The following is a 21,731-nucleotide window of genomic DNA, read 5'->3' as shown; positions in this document are numbered from 1 at the left end:
TCAACCTCTATCTGTTATCGCCCACACTTGAGTCTCCCTTGTCTGTCTCTGGGGAATACCATGGGCTCGAACGTCTAACCAACACTTTGCAAGGCTCACCATGTGCCAGGCCCTATGCTACTTGTTGGAAATTCAGAAATGGGGAGACCTGGCCCTGCCCTGGGTCCTGTGCATGCAGAAGGGGCAGGTTGGAAGCAGATGACTGCATCACGGGCTGCTACAGGTGCTGAGACTAAAGGGGCTGGGGCCAGGGCCAGCCTATCCATATAGGAGCCTTTCCCTATAGGGATTGGGGAAGGGCTCCCTAGAGGAGATGCCTGAACTGGCCCCATGTGCTGAGCCACAAAGCAGCACAGGGCAGAGGTTGGTCTAGGTGGGGGCAAGACTGTGAGGTAGAAAGCAGGGGTGGGGCTATGAGAAGGCTGGGGTCAGAGTTGAGAAGAAGAGGTTGGCAGAGGGTTGGATCCTGGAGGGACTTGGCAACCACCCCAGGGAGTTTGGACTTCTACCCTATAAGCCACAGAAGTCACAGGAGCCTTTCCTCTGGTGGGGACCAAAGACAGATGAGGCTTGTGCGGAAGGACAGGTTTGGCTTGGGACGTGGGGGTACATGCGGTGCGGGAAGTGAGAGGGCACGCTGACAAGAGTGAGTCCCTGGCAGTAATAAAGTTGACTCCCAACACAGAAGGGACTGGAGCGGGGAGGGAAAAGGGGACCCTCATCCCCACGTCAGGGGCCCAGCCAGAGCTGAGGCTTCTCTGCAGCTGCCAGGCAAGGGCTGGGAGGGCACTAGCCCTTCCTCCTCTGTCCCTGTTTGCTGCTGAGGGGTGGGCTCACCATGGTCAGGTAGCGGTACTCAGAGGCCGTCCCCAGGCACAGCAGCTGCTTCTCCTCGGCGCTCATCCCCATGAGCATGCAGTAGAAGATGTGGTAGTTCCGCTCATCTGGGGCCTGGCAGTGGGGGGACATCAGAGGCATTGAGAGTAAGACTGTTCCAGCTTCAGCTCCAAGGTCTCTCAGCCAGGTTGGCTCTGGCACTGCCCCACAGGCTGGCCTGGCCTGGCCTCTGTCCTCGTCCTCGGCCTCCAAGGCCGGCTCATCCTGTGCCCTGCAGTTCCTGCACCTTGACTGCTCCTTGCAGCCCCAAATCCCAGAGTCACAGGCCAGGGAGTGATGGCGCAGGGCCGGGGCTGTCTCACTTGCCATACTGCATGTGTTCCAGTCACTCAGTGACCCGCTGACAGCTGATAGCCAGGGTTTACCTAGGCCTTCTCTATCTTTTTTTAACACTATTATAAATGCATTCCCATGGTAATAATTCAAGCAATCTAAGTATGCAGTGTTACAAGGTGAGAGCTCCTCAGATCCCCTCTTTTCCCTCCCCAAAAGCACTCAAGGGTCTGTGTTCCTTTCCAGACATTTAAATGCATTTACTTCACTTACTTACAGTGTATCTATAAACAGTTCTTTCTCTTTTACACAAAACATATTTATTGTTCTGCAACTTCCTTTTTTTGTTTCATCTCAATACATTTCTTGTAGATCCTTCCACATCAACACGGACAGAACTCCTCCTCTTTTTAAACTCTGCCCAGCATTCCATTGTATAGATATGCCATAATTCTTATTTTTTTGGTGGCTGGCTGGTATGGGGATCTGAACTCTTGATCTTGGTGTTACAAGACTGTGCTCTAACCAACTGAGCCAACCAGCCAGTCCCTGCTGTAATTTTTAAATCTCTCTCTTATCATGGCTTGTTTCTCACTTGCTTTAGAGATTCCCCATCTGTTTTGGGGTACCACTTTGGGCAAGAAGTTCTATGAATTCACCAACCACTGTGTGAAGAAGTACAAGCTCTGGAAGGACAAACTTTGGAATCAGAGAGACTCTACCATGTACTAGATCTGTGACCCTGGATAAATTACCTAACTTATCTGGACCCAGTTTCTTCATCTCTACAATGGGGATGAAGAGACCTACCTCTGGTGATGGTTGTGAAGATCCAGTGAGGTAATACAGGGAAAATGCCTGGGACCTGACAGTGCAGGTGGTGAGCTGTCACTTGCATAGTGCCACAGCCTCTGTCCATCCTCACACACAGCCCCGCCTCTCTGTTGGTGGTATTTACCCACTCTGGACCTTCCTCTGTGTGTGTGTGTGTGTGTGTGTGTGTGTGTGCATGCAAGTGTTAGGTGTTAGACTGAAATAGAGCTCCCTACACCCTCATAATGTATGCTATCTGCTTCTGCAGAATTGCTTGCTCGACCTAAGTAACTTCATTTTGCCCTGTCTGACCTGCAGACTACCCCCCCTGCTGCATGAGAAACCGTTGACCTTCTCATAGAAACAAAAGCTGTTACGTAGAAACAGGAGCCATACGCAGTGAAATATTACATGGGAACAGGAACCATACACAATGAAAATTTGTATGCTTGATTGCTCAAACGGCTCATTCTAGGCCTCTGTGACCTAGCTCCCTAGCTTGCTTTGTGCACCTGGAAAAACCCGTGTGCCAACGGGATGTAGTTTTTGCCTTTAAAAACCCCACAAGACCAAGGCCCGAGGCTGTTCTCCCTTGGTTGCTCCTTGAGAGATGGTCGCTGGCCAGCTGGAGTGAATAAACTGCCCTTTCTGCACTAGTGGCATGTAAGTGCATTCTTGCAGGAGGGTGCCTCACAACAAGACTACCATAGGAGAGCACCCCCCCAAGGGTACATTAATTCTGCTATTGTGGGTGCCATGAACCGGGATCCCTGCCATTCAGGATCAGCTACACTATCTGTGGGCCCACTGCAAAATGAAACTGTGGGGCTTCTTGCTAAAAAGTCAGCAAGAACTTCAAAATGGCAACAGCAAAGCATTAAACCAAGCATGGGGCTCTCTAAGCACAAGGCCCTGTGACAGCACAGGCCACATGCCACTGCATTTCCTGGCTACATGGCTTTTTGGACACTGTCATCCAGGTCCCCCTGCCATGGTCCCCAGCACACCTGAAGATACACCCCATCTAGCCCAGCCTCAGGATTAATTCTCGTACAGGGGAGGAGTGGTAGGCATCAAACACTGAAGACAATTACATGGATGAAAAATTCAGAACTAAGAAAAATCCTATAATTTGTTTTCCTGGAATACTGGGGAAGGCCCATCGTTATCAGGTGAGGACTGCAGGGTCTGGGAAGGCCCCTAGGGAGGAGGGGAGGAGGGGTGAGAGTGATGGAAGGGACCCTTCTTGGAAGCCTCCCAAGCGCCCAATTCCCCATCCCCAGGCGGGTGGGGGCATCACCTGTCGGCAGACCCGGGACTTCTCCAAGAGAAAGTGCTCGATGCGCGCACCCTCAATCACCCCGCTGGGGTTGAAGTAGATGTCTATGTACTTCCCGAAGCGGCTTGAGTTGTCGTTGCGGATTGTCTTGGCATTTCCAAAGGCTGAGGGCCAGAAGGTGATGCCATGGTGGGAGTAGAGAGGAGAACATTTACTTTCAGTGGGGTCGTCTGGGAAGGCTTCTCAGTGGAGGTGGCTGAGCCCATCACTGAAGGAGGGTAGGGTCACACCAGAGAGCAGTGGCAGCCAAGGCCATGCTCAGAGGAAGACAGAGTGCAGGTAAAGGCTCAGAGGTCAGAAAGCACTGGGTTTGCTTGCGGAGTAGGGAATTTGGCCAGAGTGTAGAATACAGAGGAAATCAGTGGAAGGTAGATAGAACTGGTCAGCAGGTGGGGCCAGGTGGCACAGAGCCTTGAATGTCAGGCTCAGATGTTGCAAATTGGTTCTGCAGGTGATGGGGGATGCAGGACAGCTTCTGAGAAAGTGTGTGAGCAGATTTGCAGTTTAGAAAGATGGCTTAGGCTGCAGGGTGGATGGAAGCTGGGATGGAGAGGCAAGCTTGCAGGAAGAGTGGCAGAGCTGGTCAAGGCCAGGACACAGATGAGGCGGTCATATCAGGAGGCATTTGGGTTGCAGCATGATCCAACGTATCTTTTGTAAAGCTGTTTCTAAAAGCCTTTCTGATGGGATCCACAGTAAGAAAGATGTTTTGCATTATGTCCTTTATATACACACCCCCACCTGTCCACACACAATTAAAACAAAATATTCAGTACCAGTTCTTACCAAGAGTGATGTGCTGGGGTATTTTCTATTCTCTGATATTTCATTCACTCTAAAAACTTGATTTCATGACCCACTAATGGGTTGGGATGCACTTGGAAAATACCACCATCCAGCATTAGTCCCATGAGACAAATGAGGATACTTCAGTGAAATAGGTTTACGAAACACTGCACTCTGTCTCTCTCACTTGAGGAATTCCAATGCACAGCAGAGCCTCTGAGAAGTGCAGAGTTATGAAGCCTATTTAACGTACTGAACCCAGTGTGGCTGTCACAGGGGTGACCGGTCAGGTGTCTCTTCAAGGAAGAGCCTGATGCAGCCATTTTTTTCTTATACAAATTGGCAAGCTAATTTTAGAATGTATACAGATAGGTAAAAGACCTAGAATAGCAAAGTTTGAAAAAGAAAAACAAAATCAGAGGACACGTGATACCTGATTGCAAAACCTATAAAACTACAGAGATCAAGACAATGTGGTGCTGGTGAAAGATAGAGAGAGGAATAGAATAAAATAGAGAATCAGGGAATAGACCCATACACGTGTGGTCAATTGATTTTAGACAAAGGTGAAAAGGCAAGTCAACGGAGAAGGGAATAGTCTTTTGACAAATAGGGCTGGAATAGTTGGATAAAAAAAGGAGAGTGAGAGAAAAAGAAGAGAAAAAGAAAAAAAGAGAGAGAGAGAGAAAGAAAGGAAGAAATAGAAAGCAAACCTACCCACATTTTATACCATAGAAAAAATTAGCTAAAACTGGATCATAATCCTAAATGTAAGACCTAAAACTACAAAACATCTAAAAGAAAACATAGGAGAAATCTCTGGGTTGGGCAAAGGTTTCTCAGATACAATACCAAAAGCATGATCTGTAAAAGAAAAAATTGGTAAATTGAACTTCATCAAAATTTAAAACTTTTCCCTGCAAAAGACACTTAAGAGAATGAAAAGACAGGCCACAGACTGGGACAAAATATTTGTAAAACACATATCTTATAAAGGACTTATATTCAGAATATATAAAGAACTCTTAAAACTCATTAATAAGGAAATAAACCTATTGGAAAATAGACAAAAGATTTGGACACTTCACCAGAGAAGATATGCAGAGGAGAAATAAGCTCATGAAAAGATACGCAACATCATTAGTCATCAGGGAAGTGGAGTTACAACCACGAGGGGGTCCCCCCCACATATATTAGAGTGGCAATCTCCTCGATGGACACAGAACAACTAGAACTCTCCTACTCTGCTGGTGGGAAAGCAAAATAGTACAACCACTTCTGAAAACATTTTGGCAGTTTCTGACAAAGTTAAATGGCTCACTTATTGATGGAACCAACAGTTTCATTCCTGCATGTTTATCTAAGAGGAAAACATGTGTTCACATAAAAACCTGTATGTGAACGTTTTGTTATGTTTTGACAGCTGACTAGTACAGGGATCGAACCTTCTTTTTTTTTTTTTTTTTTTTGTGACCGGTAAGGGGATCATAACCCTTGGCTTGGTGTCGCCCACATTGCGCTCAGCCAGTGAGCGCACCCGGCCATCCGTATATAGGATCCGAACCTGCGGCCTCGGCGCTCCCAGCGCCGCACTCTCCTGAGTGAGCCACGGGGTCGGCCTGGGATCAAACCTTTTGTATGTGCATGTTTATGGAGATTTTATTTATAATTGCTAAAAACTATGAACAACCTAAATGTACCTCAACTGGTAAGCAAACTGTGGTACCCCCATGCAATAGCATTCTACTCAACATTAAAAAAGAATGAATTGTTGATACAGGCAACAACATGGAAGAATCCCAAATGCATTATGCTAATGACACAAAGGCCAGATGCAAAAGGCTACAAACTGTATGATGTCACTTATATGACATTCCAAAGAAGACGAAACTATAGGGGAGAAAAAGGCAAATCAGTGATTGACAGGGGTGGAGTTGGGAAGACAGGCATAAGGAAAGCTCCTGGGCTGGTGGGAATATTCTATTTCATGATTATGATGGGGGTTACATGACTGTATGAGTTTAATAAAACTGTATATCAAAAAAGGTGAATTTTGGGGCTGGCTGGTTAGCTAGGTTGGTTAGAGTGTGGTGCTGATAACACCAAGGTCCAGCGTTCAATCCCCATACCAGCCAGCCGTCAAAAAAAAAGTGAATTTTTACTGTATGTAAAGCATACCTCCATCACAAAGAATCTAGAGAGACTGTGCCATCTGGTGGCTGACAGCCTTGGGGCCAAGGTCACAGGCTTCTGGGCCACCCCCACTGGAGACTGAGTCTAGGGGGCACTGGGGCTTAATGCAGGATCCCTCTAAGGGTCAGTTTGCTCCAAAGCTCCCCACTGGGTTGGCCAAGACCTGGTCAGATCTGCATCTCAGCTCGCACCTCTCCCAGCCCAATTCTGTTTCCTCTCCTCCTTCCTTTGCTAAGCATACCATAGGCAGCCCAGTCTGAAGGCTTGTCCTGCCTGCCTCCTCGCACTTTGATCTCCTGTGGGGGTTACCCCTCAATAAACTGCTTGCAGTCCTCACTGTAGCCCAGCTACTACATCCCAGGGGACCAGAATGGAAACTCCTAGCACCCAAGTTGATTTGATCTTGGAGCCCATTTTGAAAGGAATACTTCTCATAATCATGTGGAAAGCACACTTAGGGAAAGCTTATAAAGTCAACGGTCTTTCTGCTTTTGCTACCTGGTAGCCTCCACACTACCCTTGCCTTTTGTGTCTGAGGATCCGGAGGAGTCCGTGAAGGTTTGTGGACTATCCTGTTCCCCCCACAGGTGCCTCCTGGCAGGCAGGCTCCAGTTCCCAGGGCTGGGGGAGGGGGGTGGGTCCCAAGGGTGACCTCTCACCTTCCAGGATGGGGTTGGCTTCCAGGACCTGCTGCTCAATTGACGAATGCTGGCCACTGACAGTGGCCAGGAACTGCAGGATGAGCTTGGTGGTCTCCGTCTTCCCAGCCCCAGACTCACCACTGTAAAGAGAGTGTGCAGGGACATGAGTCCACAGAATGACTATTTTTTCAGCACTTCTTAACTCTCCTGCAAACCCACCCCAGGCCATCTTTCTGGGCCAGTCTGACAGGGCTGCTCTCTCTCTCCCCCTGTGCAGGAATACTATGGCTTTTGCCCTGAAATCCCTGTGGGTATCAGACCAACTATGTTGTATAAATTATTGGTGTTGGTCTCTTCATCCTGCTCAGCCGCAACCTCCTTGGCATGGTCGGATATGGCTCATTCCAGGGTCACTGGCACAGTGCTCAGTAAATGAAGATGAATGAATGAGATGACTCAATGTCTTGCTAATGAAAGTGTGTCCCACAGGCCAGTAGCATCTGTCACCTGATCAGAAATGCAGACCCCCAGGCCCCAGATAGCTCTGTTGAATCAGAATCTGCATTTTTGCAAGATGTCCGGGGAGGACTCTCATGCTTTAAAGTTTGCATAACAAACTCCCACGGTTCAACTCCTTGCCAATTTTGTTTCCCCTCCTGTAGTATTTTGAAGCAAATTACAGACAAATCTTGTTTCATCTGAAAGTATCACCTTTTAAAAAAGTTATGATCAAAATGCCCACAATTGCTATGCCAGAAAAGCAGAATTAACAAACCTCCGCTGACAGTCGCAGATTTCTCATGAGTGCCTATCAAGTGCCAGGCATTGTTACAAACACAAGCTTATCAGATAACCCACCAATGTAGAGACAGGACTCTGAGGGCAGAGAGATTAAGGGGATTGCTCACAGCTCTGGGAAAAGCCAGGGCAGGAGAACCCAGTTTGACTCAGTGATGTTCTGTTCACTGCAACAAACCAAAGATCAGGGAGCTCTCTCCTTTTTTCTTTTGGCATTCACCCAGCCAGCACTGCCACCATCTGTGTGGAAGATGGCCTTGTAAGCTTCCTGGCCAGCCAGCCCATGGCCCAGCTTGGCTCAGGAAGCCTCTTGCAGCAAGGTGGGTCCCCCCAAAGTCAGCAGATTGGAAGCTCCAGCTCCCTTCCAGGGACTTCTGCCTTCTGCTCCAGAGCCCTGGGTTTGAACTCTCCACTTTACCACCATGTGCCACTGGGAAAGGATCTCAGCCTCTCTGTAGGTTTCCCTAGCCGTAACATGAGAATAAGAATATTGCCTTTAGAGAGTTGCTGAGATTAAATGCCATCACCTATGCTACAGGACTGTGAAAAAACAAAATTACAACAAATGTAGTTTTGTAAACCTCAACTGGCTTTAACTGGGATTCTAGAGCTAGGCAGCAGACCAAGAGAAAAACGACTCAGAAGGCTCCACTCCCCCACATGTGCAGGTCATACTTATAACCCGAGAAAAGGAAGTGACATACACAAACAACCTGATTGGCTGCAGTTGGCATTTGCCTTATATGGTCATGTTTAGGCAGCCTTCAGCCTCTGATTGGCTAGAAGTTCAGTTCCTGTGATTGGCTGAGACTCTACTCGTGAGACGATGGTACTTCCAGGTTTGGTTATGTCTGTTTACACGTCAAGTTGGGTTACATTTCACTGTGTAGGAGAAACCCTTAGGCAGAACTCAAAATATGTATGGTGGCAGCTTTAAGCCAAACTTATTTCAATTTAACAGGACTTTATTCTGGCCTCTGTTTAAACTCACTCCTTGAGAGGCTGCGTCTGGTCTGCTCCCTACCTAAAGCAGCAGCCTGGCCTTGCTTTTCATCTTCCCCTGTGTGTTTTAATTCAAAGCTTTTAGTATCTGCTAAGAACATGCTTCTTTATTGCCTCTCTCCCCTGCTAGAATGTGACAAGGGATAATGACCTTGGTTTGGTCAAGGCACCTAAAATACAGCCAGGGACAATACTGGCTTGAATTTCAGGCGTATCTTAACTGAGAACATTCTGGAACCTTGCACTCAGCCACATCACAAAGGTCACAACCTCCTGAAGAAACAACTGCCCATAAAACTTTTGTTTGCTACTTTTTGCTACTTCCTGCCAAACTGGCATCCCTGACTGAAGCCCACCTCAAAGAGCTGTTACAACCAATCCCTATGGACAAGGCTATTTGACAGATGCTAGCACCAATCACAGCTTTGTAACTGCCCCCTCCTTTTTGTGGGCTTTTCCCTTTAAATACCTTGACTTTTCTTTGGTTCCTGGAACATATTTTCAAAGTCTCTTGGATCTTTGTCTCCTGGGCTGCAGTCCTAATGAACTCTCAAACCCTTTTTGTTTTATGTCTCAACCAGGTGGTTAATTTACTTTGGTTGACAAATGAAAGCTCCAGGAGGCAGGGGTTCTAGTCCCTTTCGTTTACTGCAGTCTCCCCATGGTAGGACAGTGGGGGGCTCACAGTCGATAAAACCTCTAATGAATGAACCAACAATGAATGAATGAATGACTCTACTGCAGCACCAGGTAAGGTGCCCTGGAGCCATATTCCCTACTTCACCTGCCTTTCCCTCTCATGCTCCCTTCCCTCTACCAGGAGGGCTTGTGATCACAGAAAGCAGAGAGGCCAGGCCAGACAGGGAGCCTCTGAAGCGGAGTCAGGTCTTCCCTGCCCCAGCAACCTGAGAGCTGCTGCCTGGAGCCGCTGCTGTCTCATCCTCACCTGTGGCCTGCCCAGAGATTTTTCTTTTTTTAGTAAGGCCTCAACTGTTTGACCCTTGCACCTCCAAGTGTCTGTTCTGAGCCCCATTTCTAAAGAAGCCCATCCCATTCTTCCTTCCTTAACTCAGTAAACATTTATTGAAGGCTGGGTCAGTCTAGGCCCTGGGGATACAGTGAGAAACCAGATTCCGAAGCAGGGTCTTCTCTTTGGGATGCAAGGGCAGCAGGGGTCAGTTCCAGGTGAGCTTGCGTGCCGTGGAAGAGGGTGTTTGCTGTTGAATAAGGAGGGCCCCTAAATCACACTGGCCTTGCCAACATGCTGGGCAGGAGAGGTTTAGAGAGAGGAAATGTCTCCTCCATTAAGATTTGCTCAGAGGCAGGGCCAGGCCCACCTGCCCCCCTCCCCACCTGATGACGCAGCACTGGTCCCTCTTGTTCCTCTTCATGTTGAAGTAGCAGGTGTTGGCAATGGCGAAAACATGCGGGGGTAGCTCACCCACAAGGCGGCTGTAGTACAGGTGCACCTGCTCCAGGGTGTACAGGGGCAGCACCTGGAACGGGTTCATGGCCACCAGGATGGAGCCTATGTATGTCTAGGGAAGGGAGTAAGTGGTTAGTGAGGGCCTTGGCCTTGGGTGCAAACCCCTGAGGGCTACCAGGATGGGTGGACTCTGGTAGGGTAATGGGATCTGATTCTGGGCCGGGGAGACAAGGCACTCAGCTGTTTGAACCCTTCCTCTGGGAATATGGGGTGTTCACCAGGACTGTGAGCTCCTGGGGGCCCCTTCCCAGGAAGATTAGATGTTAAATGTTTAGTACCCTGCCTGGTACTTAGATGAGGCTTGATCAAAATGGGCTGAGTGTATGAAATGAGTTTTCACCTGCCTCCCGCAGGGGCCTCATGAAGGCTGGTCAATAACTGGCCCTCACTGATCCCAACCAAACTTTCTGTGTGCTGTGGGCCCCTGGGATAAAGCTCGTCCTGAGACCCCCAACCAGGATCATCTGTTCCTCTGGAGGCCCCGCTAGGCCTGGCTGCCCCTCTGGGGGCGGAAAGGAAGGACCTCCACAACAAGCCATTTGATTAGCCACATCTTGGTTTTCACTTTAGGAAAGGAGAGGATAGGCCCTGTGGTGTCGAGGCTGTGACGACCACATGAAGAGTGCGTGCACAAGCGCTCTGGAAGGGACCGGCTGTGATTCTGTTTGCTTTATTGCTGTTTTCAGTGCCAGGTGCTCTGCCCCACATTCAGCCAGAGCAAACACAGTGTGCCCTGGCCCCTCCTGCTCCAGCGGCCTCCTCTTCCATTCCAGACTTCCCCTCTGTTTGGGGTCCCCAGCTTACTTCCTGACTCCTCTGAGCAGCCCAGAAGGGCCGTCAGAGCCAACTAGCCACCCCTCCATCTGGACAAGAGGGCCAACCAGGCAGGGACTTCCCCACACCACACCCTCTAGGGCAGAGCACTGAGCACCCTTGGTGATGCTGGTGTTAATTTTGGCATGCCACCTCCCCCGGGAAAATCTGCATTGGAACCGGGATGAGAGTCTTTGGGCTGGGCTGAATCTTCATCCACTGCCAGGGTTTGGGAGAAATGCCCACATCTACCCACATGGCCCTCCTCAACTGGTGGTCAGGACCCTGGGATCCTGGCTGTCACAGAACTCACTCTCAGGAGGGTAGGGGTCTTCTGTCTGGTGACCCTGTTTCTGAAACATGTCTAGGAAGGGGTGGGCAGAAGACTATGCTCACCCTGATGGCCTATGGTGTCCACTCAGCCTCCAGAGCGGGACTTCTGCTCAGCCACAGGTAACAGGAAGGGGCAGCCCTCATTAAGCACCTACTGTGTGCCAGGTGCTATGCCATCACTACCCGTCGGCTTCCTTCCCTCAAGTGTATAATTTCCCTGCTTCCTTTGGACTTGGGAGGAGAGACTGAGAAAGGTTAGGTACCTGGCCCACCTTGCACAGTGAGGGGAGGGCATGGTGAGTGGCGCCTGGCTCTAGACCCCCTGGGGCATTGTTTTCTTCCCCACCCAGGGGGTCAGCCCCCTATGAGGGGCTCCACCATGGACATGGGACTCACATAGATCTTGTGCTGCTGGTAGCGGATCAGGAGGTTGCGCACCATACCCGCCTCATTCAGGTCCCCCAGGCGGATCATGTCGTCCACATCCTGAGCTGAGTTGGGATGCATGGGGCTGAGGGCACTGAGGTCCTCTGCTCGGATCCAGTGTTCCTGAAATGACAGTGCAGACTCCCCTGAGAGGTGGCCTCTGTGCCAGCCAGCCTGCAGCACCCCTCCAAGTTCTCAGCAGTGAGGCCACCTGCAGGGCCACAGATCAGCCAATCTGCGGCTGTTGGCCACTCCCTGGCCAGGGTCAGTCTGCGGCTAAGGTCAAGGGGCACTTGTAACAGGACCAAGCTCATCTACGGCTGGGATCAGCATGTGTCTAGGGCCCAGGGTCAGTGTGTAGCTGGGGCTAGGGCTGAATTTAAGACCGAGGATGGAGGAGCTTGTACTTGAAATTTAGATTGAGGGTCAGATTACAGGTGGGGACTTCATAGGTTGTTGGAATAAAAGAGTACAAGTAAAAGCATTAAAAAAAAAACTGTATAGCATAATGCATATAAAAGCTATTATTATTATTATTATTTTACTGACTTCCATAATCTAGAGCTCATAGGACAAGTCCACAGGTGCCTCGCCCTGCAAGCCCTACCTCTGCTGCCCTCGGTAGGCCCTCGCCGATCAGGTAGATGAGCTGGCTGCACTGGGCCGCCCCCGGCCGCCTGCCTGCCACTTGGCTGCGTTGCCCCTGCCTCCCCTCCACATGCTTCCTCAGCCACCTTTCCCTCCCACCCGCCCCTGGCGTTGTGAGCCAGCTCTCTGCCCTCCCTCGTCTCTGTCTCTGCCGCTGCACCCCTTTCTCACCTCCCTCCTTCCGCCCCCCACTTCTACTTTCCCATGACTGCAGTTCTCAAACATTCCCAAGACAAACATGCAGTGTTCCCCGTACTCTGTCCTGCCACAGAGGTCCCTATCTGGGCTTTGGAACCCCTGGTGTTGGGGAGCAGCACCAGAGAGGGGAAGGGCTCCGGGGCGCTGGGGGGTGGGGGCAAGAGGAGACCTCGTGACACTGACCTTGCCCTCATCATCCTCAACCAAAACCTTGCCTGGCTTTGTTTCTTTGATGATGCCCCCGATGGCCACACTGGTCTTGTTGGCAGAGGAAGAATCCAGCCACACATGGTCACCCTGAGGGCAGAAAGAAGACAGTGGTCTTTCCCACTCCCACTTCCCCTTCCCCCTGGAGACTTGCCTGTGCTGGGGCTGTCCCTTCCGACAGAGAGCTCCCAAGGCACTGGAGCTCTTCTCTGTCACCTCTCCTCTCTCTTTCTCTCTCTTCCTTTCCTTTCCTTTCTCCTTCCCTCCCTCCCTCCCTTCCTTCCTTTCTACCTCCACCCTCTCCCTGTCGGTCCTTCTTTCTCTCTTTCTCTCCCTCCAAGTCTCCTCTGAGCATGTGTCACATACGCTGCTCACTGGGCAGGTAGCAAACACTGCCTGTACAGCTTGTCTCCATGTCTCTGTCTTGTCTGGGACAATAAGCTGACCAAGGACAGGAGCTCAGGCTCTACAGCACTTCTCAAGAAGAAAAAAAAAATCGGCCACTATTTATGAAGGCAGTGTGGCAGAGTGGTTTGGAGAGCAGAGGGCTTTTCAAATGAAGGTGGTGGCAAGAGTTGAGCTTTTCACTTGCATCCTCTCAGAAATCACTCACAAGCAACTAGGAGAATGAAAGACAGAAACAAGAACACCATCTTCAGTGACACTGGGAGATCGCTGAGCCCCTGGACTACAGAGCAGGCAGGAGGTCGGCCAGAAGATGCAGGAAGAAGCTGAAAAGATGGTCCCAGCTGCAGGTTTCATCCTGATGTGCAAAAGGGGCATTTCTTGCTTCAAGGCAAGAGCAAGGGCACGAGGTGACAATGAGCTTCCCTGGCCTGGCTTGGTTCTAAGAAACAGACAAGACATATTTGCAGGAAGCAGTATGTCTGTGAGGTAGGAGAAGAGACGCTTTGCCCTGTGAAAAGCCCTACAGTACCCAAATTCATTGGCTGCAAATGTAAAGACTAAAAATTCACATACAAGCCTTCTGCTAGCCTGCAACATGGCATCAGCCCCATATGAACCTCCTTCAGGTCCAGGAGAGCTCACCCCATTCAAAGAGGAGTAATCCAAAAGCAAACAGCACAGGTCTCCATATGAAGATACTGGATTCCAAAAGGAGGAAAGAAGCAGCTGACTGACACTCACCAGAAGAAAAAGAACTGCCACAGAGCAGTGGAGACTTGTGACCAAGCATTTCACCGTCACTTACAAAAGCTTTCTGAAGTGAAGATCAGAGGCAACAGAGCTCAGGAATTAGATGGTGAGATAACTGAGAAGAATAAGACTTGAGCTGGGAGAGATCAAGAAAGAATTTGAGGAAAACTACCCCAGAAACATGTACAATTACAATATATCAATTAAATAAATACATTTAAAAAAAGAAAAAGAAACAGAGGAAAAGGAAACATGGACCAGAAATGAAAGCAAAATAGAAAGCAACAGGAGACTGCGCTGGGCCCTGTCCAGGGGCCAGAGGCATGGAGAAGGGGACCAGACACCCCTCCCACAACCAGGCACACCACACCAGTGCCTTGGGGCCTACCCTGGGACCTGGAGCCTGCATTGGGACCTGGGGCATGGAGAAGGGGACTGGACTTCCCTCCCACAACCAGGCACACTGTGCCAGTGCCTCGGGACTGATGGCATGGAACCAGGGATTGGACACTCTCCACAACTAGGCACACCGCCAGCACCACGGAGCATGCCAAAAACATCTCCATGTGGGTGGCCCACCACAGCCACCACGATAACCACGGCTGCTGCGAAGGCGGCTAGATGCCACAGCCACCATGCAGATGGTCCGCCAACCACTGGAGTCAGTTGACACAAGGAGAGTCGCCAGCAGAGATAAAGAAAGGGGGAAGATGTCTCTCTCCACAGAGCCCATTTCATAGTGACGGAAGAGACATCTGCTCTATGAAAGTATTGGGGGACCTGATCACGCCTCTCAGCATTGGACAAATCATTTGGGCAGCAAATCAGCAGAGTAACCATTATTCTTTCAGAGGGAGAGAAGAAATCTAGGGTGATTAGAGGGGGGTGGGGGGAGGGAAAGGAGGATGAGGAGAAATTGGATAAGGGGCATAAAGAATAATTACAATTTGTAGCAATATACGTGCTAGTAATATTGATTTAATCAACATATCTCAATGTTGAAACCCAAAAATATGTATAATCGATTTTGATTCAATAAAAATTAAAAAATAAATAAATTAATTAAATAAATAAAAAGCAAAAAAAAAAAAGAAAACAGGAGAATATAAAGTAAGGATTATAAAAATCAAGAAGGAGAAAAGTGAGCAAAATAACATAGAAATTTTAAAAATTAGGATTATCTAGAAAAGGACAGGCATAGAGGAAAGGCAAAAATATAAATAGAGTGCCTGAAGAAGAAAACTAGGAGGCAAAAAACTGAAAGATTATTTATAGATATAATTCAAGACAACTTGCCAGAAATTAAAGAAGCCTTGAATCTGAAAATGCATACCAAGTACCAGGAAATAATGACCAGTAAAAATGAATTCTGGGGCATATACTAATAAAAATTATTGAACTTCAAAAATAAAGAAATGGTTTTTGAGGGGTAGCCAGACAAAAAAGAGAAAATTCAGGACAGATTCAAATCCTATAAGAGGGCTGAGCAACTGCTACAAAGATCTCAGGGAAAGAGCAATCCACCCATTAGGAGGGCCACTATCAAAAGAACAGAAAATGACAGTGTTGGCGGGGATGCGGAGAGATTGGAACTGTTGTGCATTATTGGTTTGGAACGTAAAATGGTACAGTCATTATGGAAAACAGTACGGAGGTTCCTCAAAAATTTAAAAATAGAACTACCATATGATCCAGCAATCTCTCTTCTGGGTATATATCCAAAAGAATTCAAAGCAGGGTCTCAAAGAGACATTTTTCCACCTGTGTTCATTGACCATTATTCACAATAGCCAAGAGATGGGAGCAACCCAACTGCCCATCAACAGATGAATGGATAAAGAAAATGTTGGATATGCATACAGTGCCATGTTATCCAGCCTTTGAAAAGAAGGAAATCCTGTCACATGCTACAACATGGATGAATCTTGAGGACATTATGCTTAGCAAAATAAGCCAGTCACAAAAGGACAAATACTGTGTGATTCCATTCATATGAAGCATATAAAGTAGTCAAAATCATAGAGACAGAAAGTAGATGGTAGGCCAGTTAGCCCAGGTGGTTAGAGCACGGTGCTGAGAACATCAAGATCCAAGGTTTGATTTTTTTTTTTTTTTACTCAGCCAAATTGTTATTCCAGTAAAAAGGAAACAAGCATTTTTTGAAGATGCAATATTATTCCCGTAAGCCTTCTGGAAAAAAACAACTCGAGGACAAACTTCAGTAAAAACTACATAGGATGAAAATAGATCCACACCACACACATCATCATGAAGTTTCAAAATACTTGGAACAAAGAGGAGATCATAAAAGCTTTCAGAGAGAGAAACGCGTTGCACAAAGCATCAAGAATTAGAGTGGTAGAATGCTATAAGCACTCTCAACAGCAGCACTGGAAGCCAGAAGACAATGTGGAGTAAATGACGTCACGATCCTCAGGGAAAATTACATCTTGCGTGGAATCCCATAGCCATCTGACCTCGAATGTGAATAAAGATATTTTTAGACATGTAAGTTATTAAAAATATTTGCCTCTTATGCACCCTTTCTCAGGAAGCTATTACATATTTGATATGTTAGATCAAAACAAGGGAGTAAACCAAGAAAAAGAAAGTCCTAGGGTCCAGGAAAAGAGATTCAGAGCAAAGGAGAGATGAAAGGCTTGTCTGGGGTGACTGTGAAGGTGACCCCAGGATGACAGGTGTGCCAAGGCACAGAGGATGACGTCCAGAGGCCACAGGTCAGCAACTCTAGGGGCAATTTCTTCCTGAAGATGAGATGATGGAACTCCCAATGAATCAGAACATTTTGAAAGGAGAGTGGCATATCTGGGAGAAAATTGGGGATTAAAGTAGTGATAAATACATAGGAAACAGAGTCTTGCCCATTGAAGGGTCCCCAGCCCCTCTGCACATATGTATGTTGATATTCATAGGTCTCATTTGGAAGGAAGATGGGGCTTCATTAAAGTGGCTAAAAACTATGCTCTAACCAGGGTCTTGGGACAGTTCAGAAAGTGTGTGGTGTGGCACGAGGCTCAGGGTTCCTTTACTCACACGCTGGGTGGGAGGTGAGGGCTGGTGAGCATGGTGAGGGGAAGCTGTATATGTGTGTTCATTCTTAAGTTACCTATCCTGTGTGTGTGCATGTGCATGTGTGAGCACTCATGAGTGTGCACATATATGCATCTGCCTAAAGGGATTTCCCCAAAGCCCAAACCAGGAAAAAGCTCGTGGCTGAAACAGCGCACCAGAAATGCAGGGTCTGTTCACCTTCTGTAAAAGTCTTCACTTTTTGTTTGGGGACTCACCTTTCCCCAATTCTTAGTGTGCATGGTTCTTGGGGAGCACTACCGCCTCACCCTGGGAAGGGGGCAAGTGACCCAGGCCCAGTCCACTCATTCCATCCCCTTAGCTGCTGAGAAAGGACACTGTATAAACGTTCAGTGTGTAAATCCTTAATGTGGTCACAGCCAGTGCTATCTAATAGAAGTACAATATGAGCCACATGTGTGATTTAAAGTTTTCTGGTCTGGGCCGACCCCGTGGCTCACTCGGGAGAGTGCGGCGCTGGGAGCGCAGTGGCACTCACACCGCAGGTTCGGATCCTATATAGGGATGGCCGGTGCGCTCACTGGCTGAGCGCGGTGCGGATGACACCAAGCCAAGGGTTACGATCCCCTTACCGGTCACAAAAAAAAAAAAAAAAAAAAAATTCTGGTCTGACCAGTTAGCTCACTTGGGTGAGTGTGATGCTGGTAACACCAAGGTCATGGGTTTGGATCCTAGGACCAGCCAGCCGCGCAAAACAAACAAACAAAAAGATGTGAGTGAGGGGGGACAGGGAGTAATTGGGTAAGGGACACAAAAAGTAATTATGATTTGTAATGATGAACATGCTAATAATATTGATTTGATCATCACATACTGCACACAAATACTGATAGTCAATTCTGTACCCCATAAATATGTATAAATAAAAATAATTTTAAAAAAACGTAAGTGGTAGCATTAGGATTTGAAGCAAGGTTGGTCTGGCTCTAAGACGTGGCAGTGAGAAGGGAGGAAGTCTCAAAGGCCAGAGAGGTTGGAGGAGTTGCATCACCTGACCTGGGCATCAGGTGGCTACTTCACCTATGATCTTTGCCCCTCAGTAGCTGTGCCTGTGCTTCCTCATCCCCATGGTCAGAACTAGTCAGGCAGGGATCTCCCAGATAAGAAAATGCACTGCGGATGTCCTAAGAAGTCTCAGACAGCTCCACGTCGATTTGACAGATGGTAAAACTGAGATCCGTAGAATGAAAGGGTCCTGGCCAAGGTTACATAGCAAGCGAATGGCAGAGCTTCCTCCAGCCAGTAAGCCAGCCTCTCGCTTCGAGAAAGGAGCACTCAGCTGCTGCTGGAGAAATGCTTACCTTACTCCCAGCCTGGGGCATGCTTCTGCAGCTTGAAAATCAATTTTTTCCAACTCACATCTATTTTAATTATACCAGAAGAGTCTTTTAGCCTAGCGGGGTTTTACGATTAATTGTTTTTAAAAAATAAACTCACTCCACGATGTAGTTATTCACCATGTTTGAATTTTCTTAAAAATAGAAAATAAAGTAAAAATTAAAGCCCATTGTGCACTGAATTGTGTCCCCCACCCGCCAAGTCATATAGTGAAGACTTAACCCCCAATGTGACTGTATTTGAAGGCAGGGCCTTCAGGGAGGTAATTAAGGTTAAATAATGCCATGAGAGTGGGCCCTAATCCAATAGGACTGGTGTACTTATAAGAAAAGGAAGAAACACCAGAGGTCTCTCTCTCTCTCCCTCCTTCTCTCTCTCTTTTTTCAAGCATGGAAGGAAGACCATGTGACAAAGCAATGAAAAGACAGCCATCTGCAAACCAGGAAGACAGGCCTCGCCAGACACCAACCCTGATGGTGTTGTACTTGATCTTGGACTTCCAGCCTCTGGAACTGTGAGAACATAAATGCCTGTTGTTTAAGCTACCCAGACTGTGGCATTTTGTTATGGCAGCCCAAGCAAACCGATAGAAACCCACTTTGAAGTCAGACAGACCTGGGCTATAATCCCTACTCTATATGAGTTATATGACCTTGGGAAAGTCATTTAACCTCTCTGAGCTTCAATTTCCTCATCTGTTGAAAGGGACAACGTCACAGGGCTGTTGTGAAGATAGAACATATTATGGGCAAGGAGCCTGGATAGAGTCCAGCACAGAGTAGGCTCTGATAGGTGGTACATCAGTACTGAGCTCAGTGTGGTTCTGCACTTCAGCAACCACCTGGGCCCTCTGAAGGATTCATCGATGAACAAGATGCCAGCCCTTTCCTCAAAGAACTTGCAGTCTTAGAAGACAGAGCAGGCCCGCAATTGTAAATGTGAGTAATACAGCCTCACTAGGTATCTTTCTAAACTCTGCTTGAGGTTAGTCACATTCTCAGTGGGTCATTTGGAGCTAATGCATCCATGGGCATATTCTTTTGCGAAATAAGTTTGTCTTTGCCTTAAAAGCACATCATGCTCTAAAATAGTGCCATGTCCTAAAGTTTGCAATTTAGTTACCAAAAACCCTTGCAGCTTGAATCTTTAGACCACCTGTGTCCTCTCTCGAGCACAAAACAGCTTCGTCTCTATTCTTTAATCGAAAAAAAAACAACAACAAAAAACCCCCAACCCTAACTGCCCACTCTGAGTCAGTCCATCCAGAGCTCTGGCTTGGTGGTGGGTCCCCCTCTCACCAGTGTAATCTAGCAGTCAGGGATGATGGCTGCTATGTGGCTTTGCACTCAGAAGAAGACTACCTGGGGCATTTTTTCCAAAGCAGACTTTGCAGCACTGTCTGGCTCTCCTGGGCTTTGTGGGGCATGGAGTGGGATTAGAAATCTGGAAAGTAGGGAAGGATGTCCAGGCTGGTTTGGAGGTTCACCTCTGGGATCCCCCAGCCCCTGAGCTTCTCTCTGGCATGCACACACCACTCCTAGTGATCTGGAGGCCTGTCCCTACCTCCCAGGGGAGGGCAGTTTCTCAGTATTTGTTGATTCGACAGTAAATCTCCTGCTTCCTTCCTACATACGGAGCTGTCTCTTAGCCACTAGGACACAACAGGCACTTAATGGATATTTGTTGAGTGAAGAGAACACGATGTGGAACCCAAAGTGGTGATGTGGCCCAGTGTTTGAGTCCCACCTTGTCCCACAGTTACCCAGTTACCTGATTTCTCTGGGTGAGCTCCTTGCAATTGCCACAATGAGACAGCACATGAGAAGTCCCTTTGTTGAGAAATTTTAAGCCCTGAATATAAGTGAGGGATTCCTATGCATGTGTGGCCACCCTGCCGAGGCCCAGAGGTTAGCCAATCTTGTTTCCTTCAGATAATAGAATCTGTCTTGTTCCTCAAACTCCCTTGTCTCTGATATTTTTCTTGAAGGGTCTCACTGCCTTTCTCCTTCTTTCCTGGGAAGTGATTCAACTCAGCCTTGGGTAACTTCCACAAATAACACCAAATAGATCAAATAATTGCACTTCTTACCAGCCTGAATACCGGCATCCTGAGTCTATGGCTCCACACAGCCTGTAGTGGACAGAAAGCAGAATGTCAGTTCCTCACGTTGCACTCAGTGGGAGCCCCTGGGGCAGGGGCTGTGCTTGCTCATCAGCATGTCCCTGAGTGCCTGGCGTGGGGCCTGGCCCAAGAAGAGACTCTGAAGCAATGGACGAATGATTCATGGTCACCTCTCAAGTACAGGGAGATGCTCTCTCAACTTCTTACTACCTCACCTTTACTGAACATGTGCTCTGCACTCAGCCCTGGGCTTGACACAGGGAAAGGATAGTTTCCTGTCATCCAGAAGCCCAAATTTTACCTGATCAGACATCCATGAAAACCAGCTATCACCATACATCCTGGGAAGTGTTCAGGTCAGCGGCCACCAGAGCCACAGACACATTACATGCTTTATCCAAACCGCATGGCACCCCAGAATGTGGACGTTCCCCACTTAACACATAGGCTCAACAAAGGAAGGTGGCCCAGTTCATTAGTATCACAGCTGAGAATCGAACCCGATCTGCCTCACTTCATACCAGCCTGCAGCACCTGGCTGTCCCAGGTGCTTTGGGAGTACACAGGCAGGCCCGATAGGCAGCCAGCAGGCAGAGGAGGGAGGTCAGGGCCCACCTGCCCAACATGCAGGAGGAAACCCTCCACCCTCCTTCATGGCGTCTCTGCCTTCCTGGCACTGAGCAGCACAGGGCGGGTACCAGGTCTGCTGTGTTCCTTGCCCTGCTCCCTGCATCTAGCACAGTCCTGCCCCCAGAAAGGCTCAGTCAGTATTTGTCCAACGAAAGAGCAAACAAAGGCTTGGAGAGGATGTTCCTTTGACGATGGTGTTGAGGGAGGAGTGAGGATGTGCACAGAGGCAGAGGCAGCTCTCAGGAGGAATGCTGCTGTACCCATTTTACAGATGAGAAATGGAGGCTGTGAAACAGTGAGACTTTGCCAAAGCTATTCAATTGGTAAGCAAAGAAGGGGAATCTTCTCCCCAGCTTCAAAATCTGTCCTCTTTGCCCTACATCCTCTGCTTTGGGAAGGTTTAAGAGTCTGCATAAAAATGCAGAGATCTTAACCAAATCCAGGCTCCCAGAGAGCTCTTTCAAGGGGATGCCTGTCCCTCTTTCCTCCTCATGTACCCCAGGGAGGTTGTGGATGGGA

The 21,731-nt window shown here is 48.3% G+C and overlaps 1 protein-coding gene across 1 annotated transcript in view; it reads right to left on the bottom strand.

The window, feature by feature from the left end:
• Nucleotides 1-20,567, bottom strand: part of MYO7B (myosin VIIB) — a 70,330-nt gene extending 49,763 nt beyond the window's left edge. Inside the window, exons 1-7 of the mRNA XM_063093895.1 lie at nucleotides 20,550-20,567; nucleotides 12,830-12,943; nucleotides 11,771-11,923; nucleotides 10,096-10,280; nucleotides 6,961-7,082; nucleotides 3,284-3,426; nucleotides 838-951 (exon numbers count right to left, since the gene is read on the bottom strand). Of these exons, the coding sequence (XP_062949965.1) occupies nucleotides 838-951; nucleotides 3,284-3,426; nucleotides 6,961-7,082; nucleotides 10,096-10,280; nucleotides 11,771-11,923; nucleotides 12,830-12,943; nucleotides 20,550-20,567 (849 nt within the window). The remainder of the gene's footprint in view (nucleotides 1-837; nucleotides 952-3,283; nucleotides 3,427-6,960; nucleotides 7,083-10,095; nucleotides 10,281-11,770; nucleotides 11,924-12,829; nucleotides 12,944-20,549) is intronic.
• Nucleotides 20,568-21,731: the final 1,164 nt, after the last annotated feature.

Source organism: Cynocephalus volans, chromosome 1, assembly GCF_027409185.1.
Source record: "Cynocephalus volans isolate mCynVol1 chromosome 1, mCynVol1.pri, whole genome shotgun sequence".
NCBI classification, from domain to species: domain Eukaryota; kingdom Metazoa; phylum Chordata; class Mammalia; order Dermoptera; family Cynocephalidae; genus Cynocephalus; species Cynocephalus volans.
This window is presented reverse-complemented; position numbering and strand designations above follow the sequence as displayed.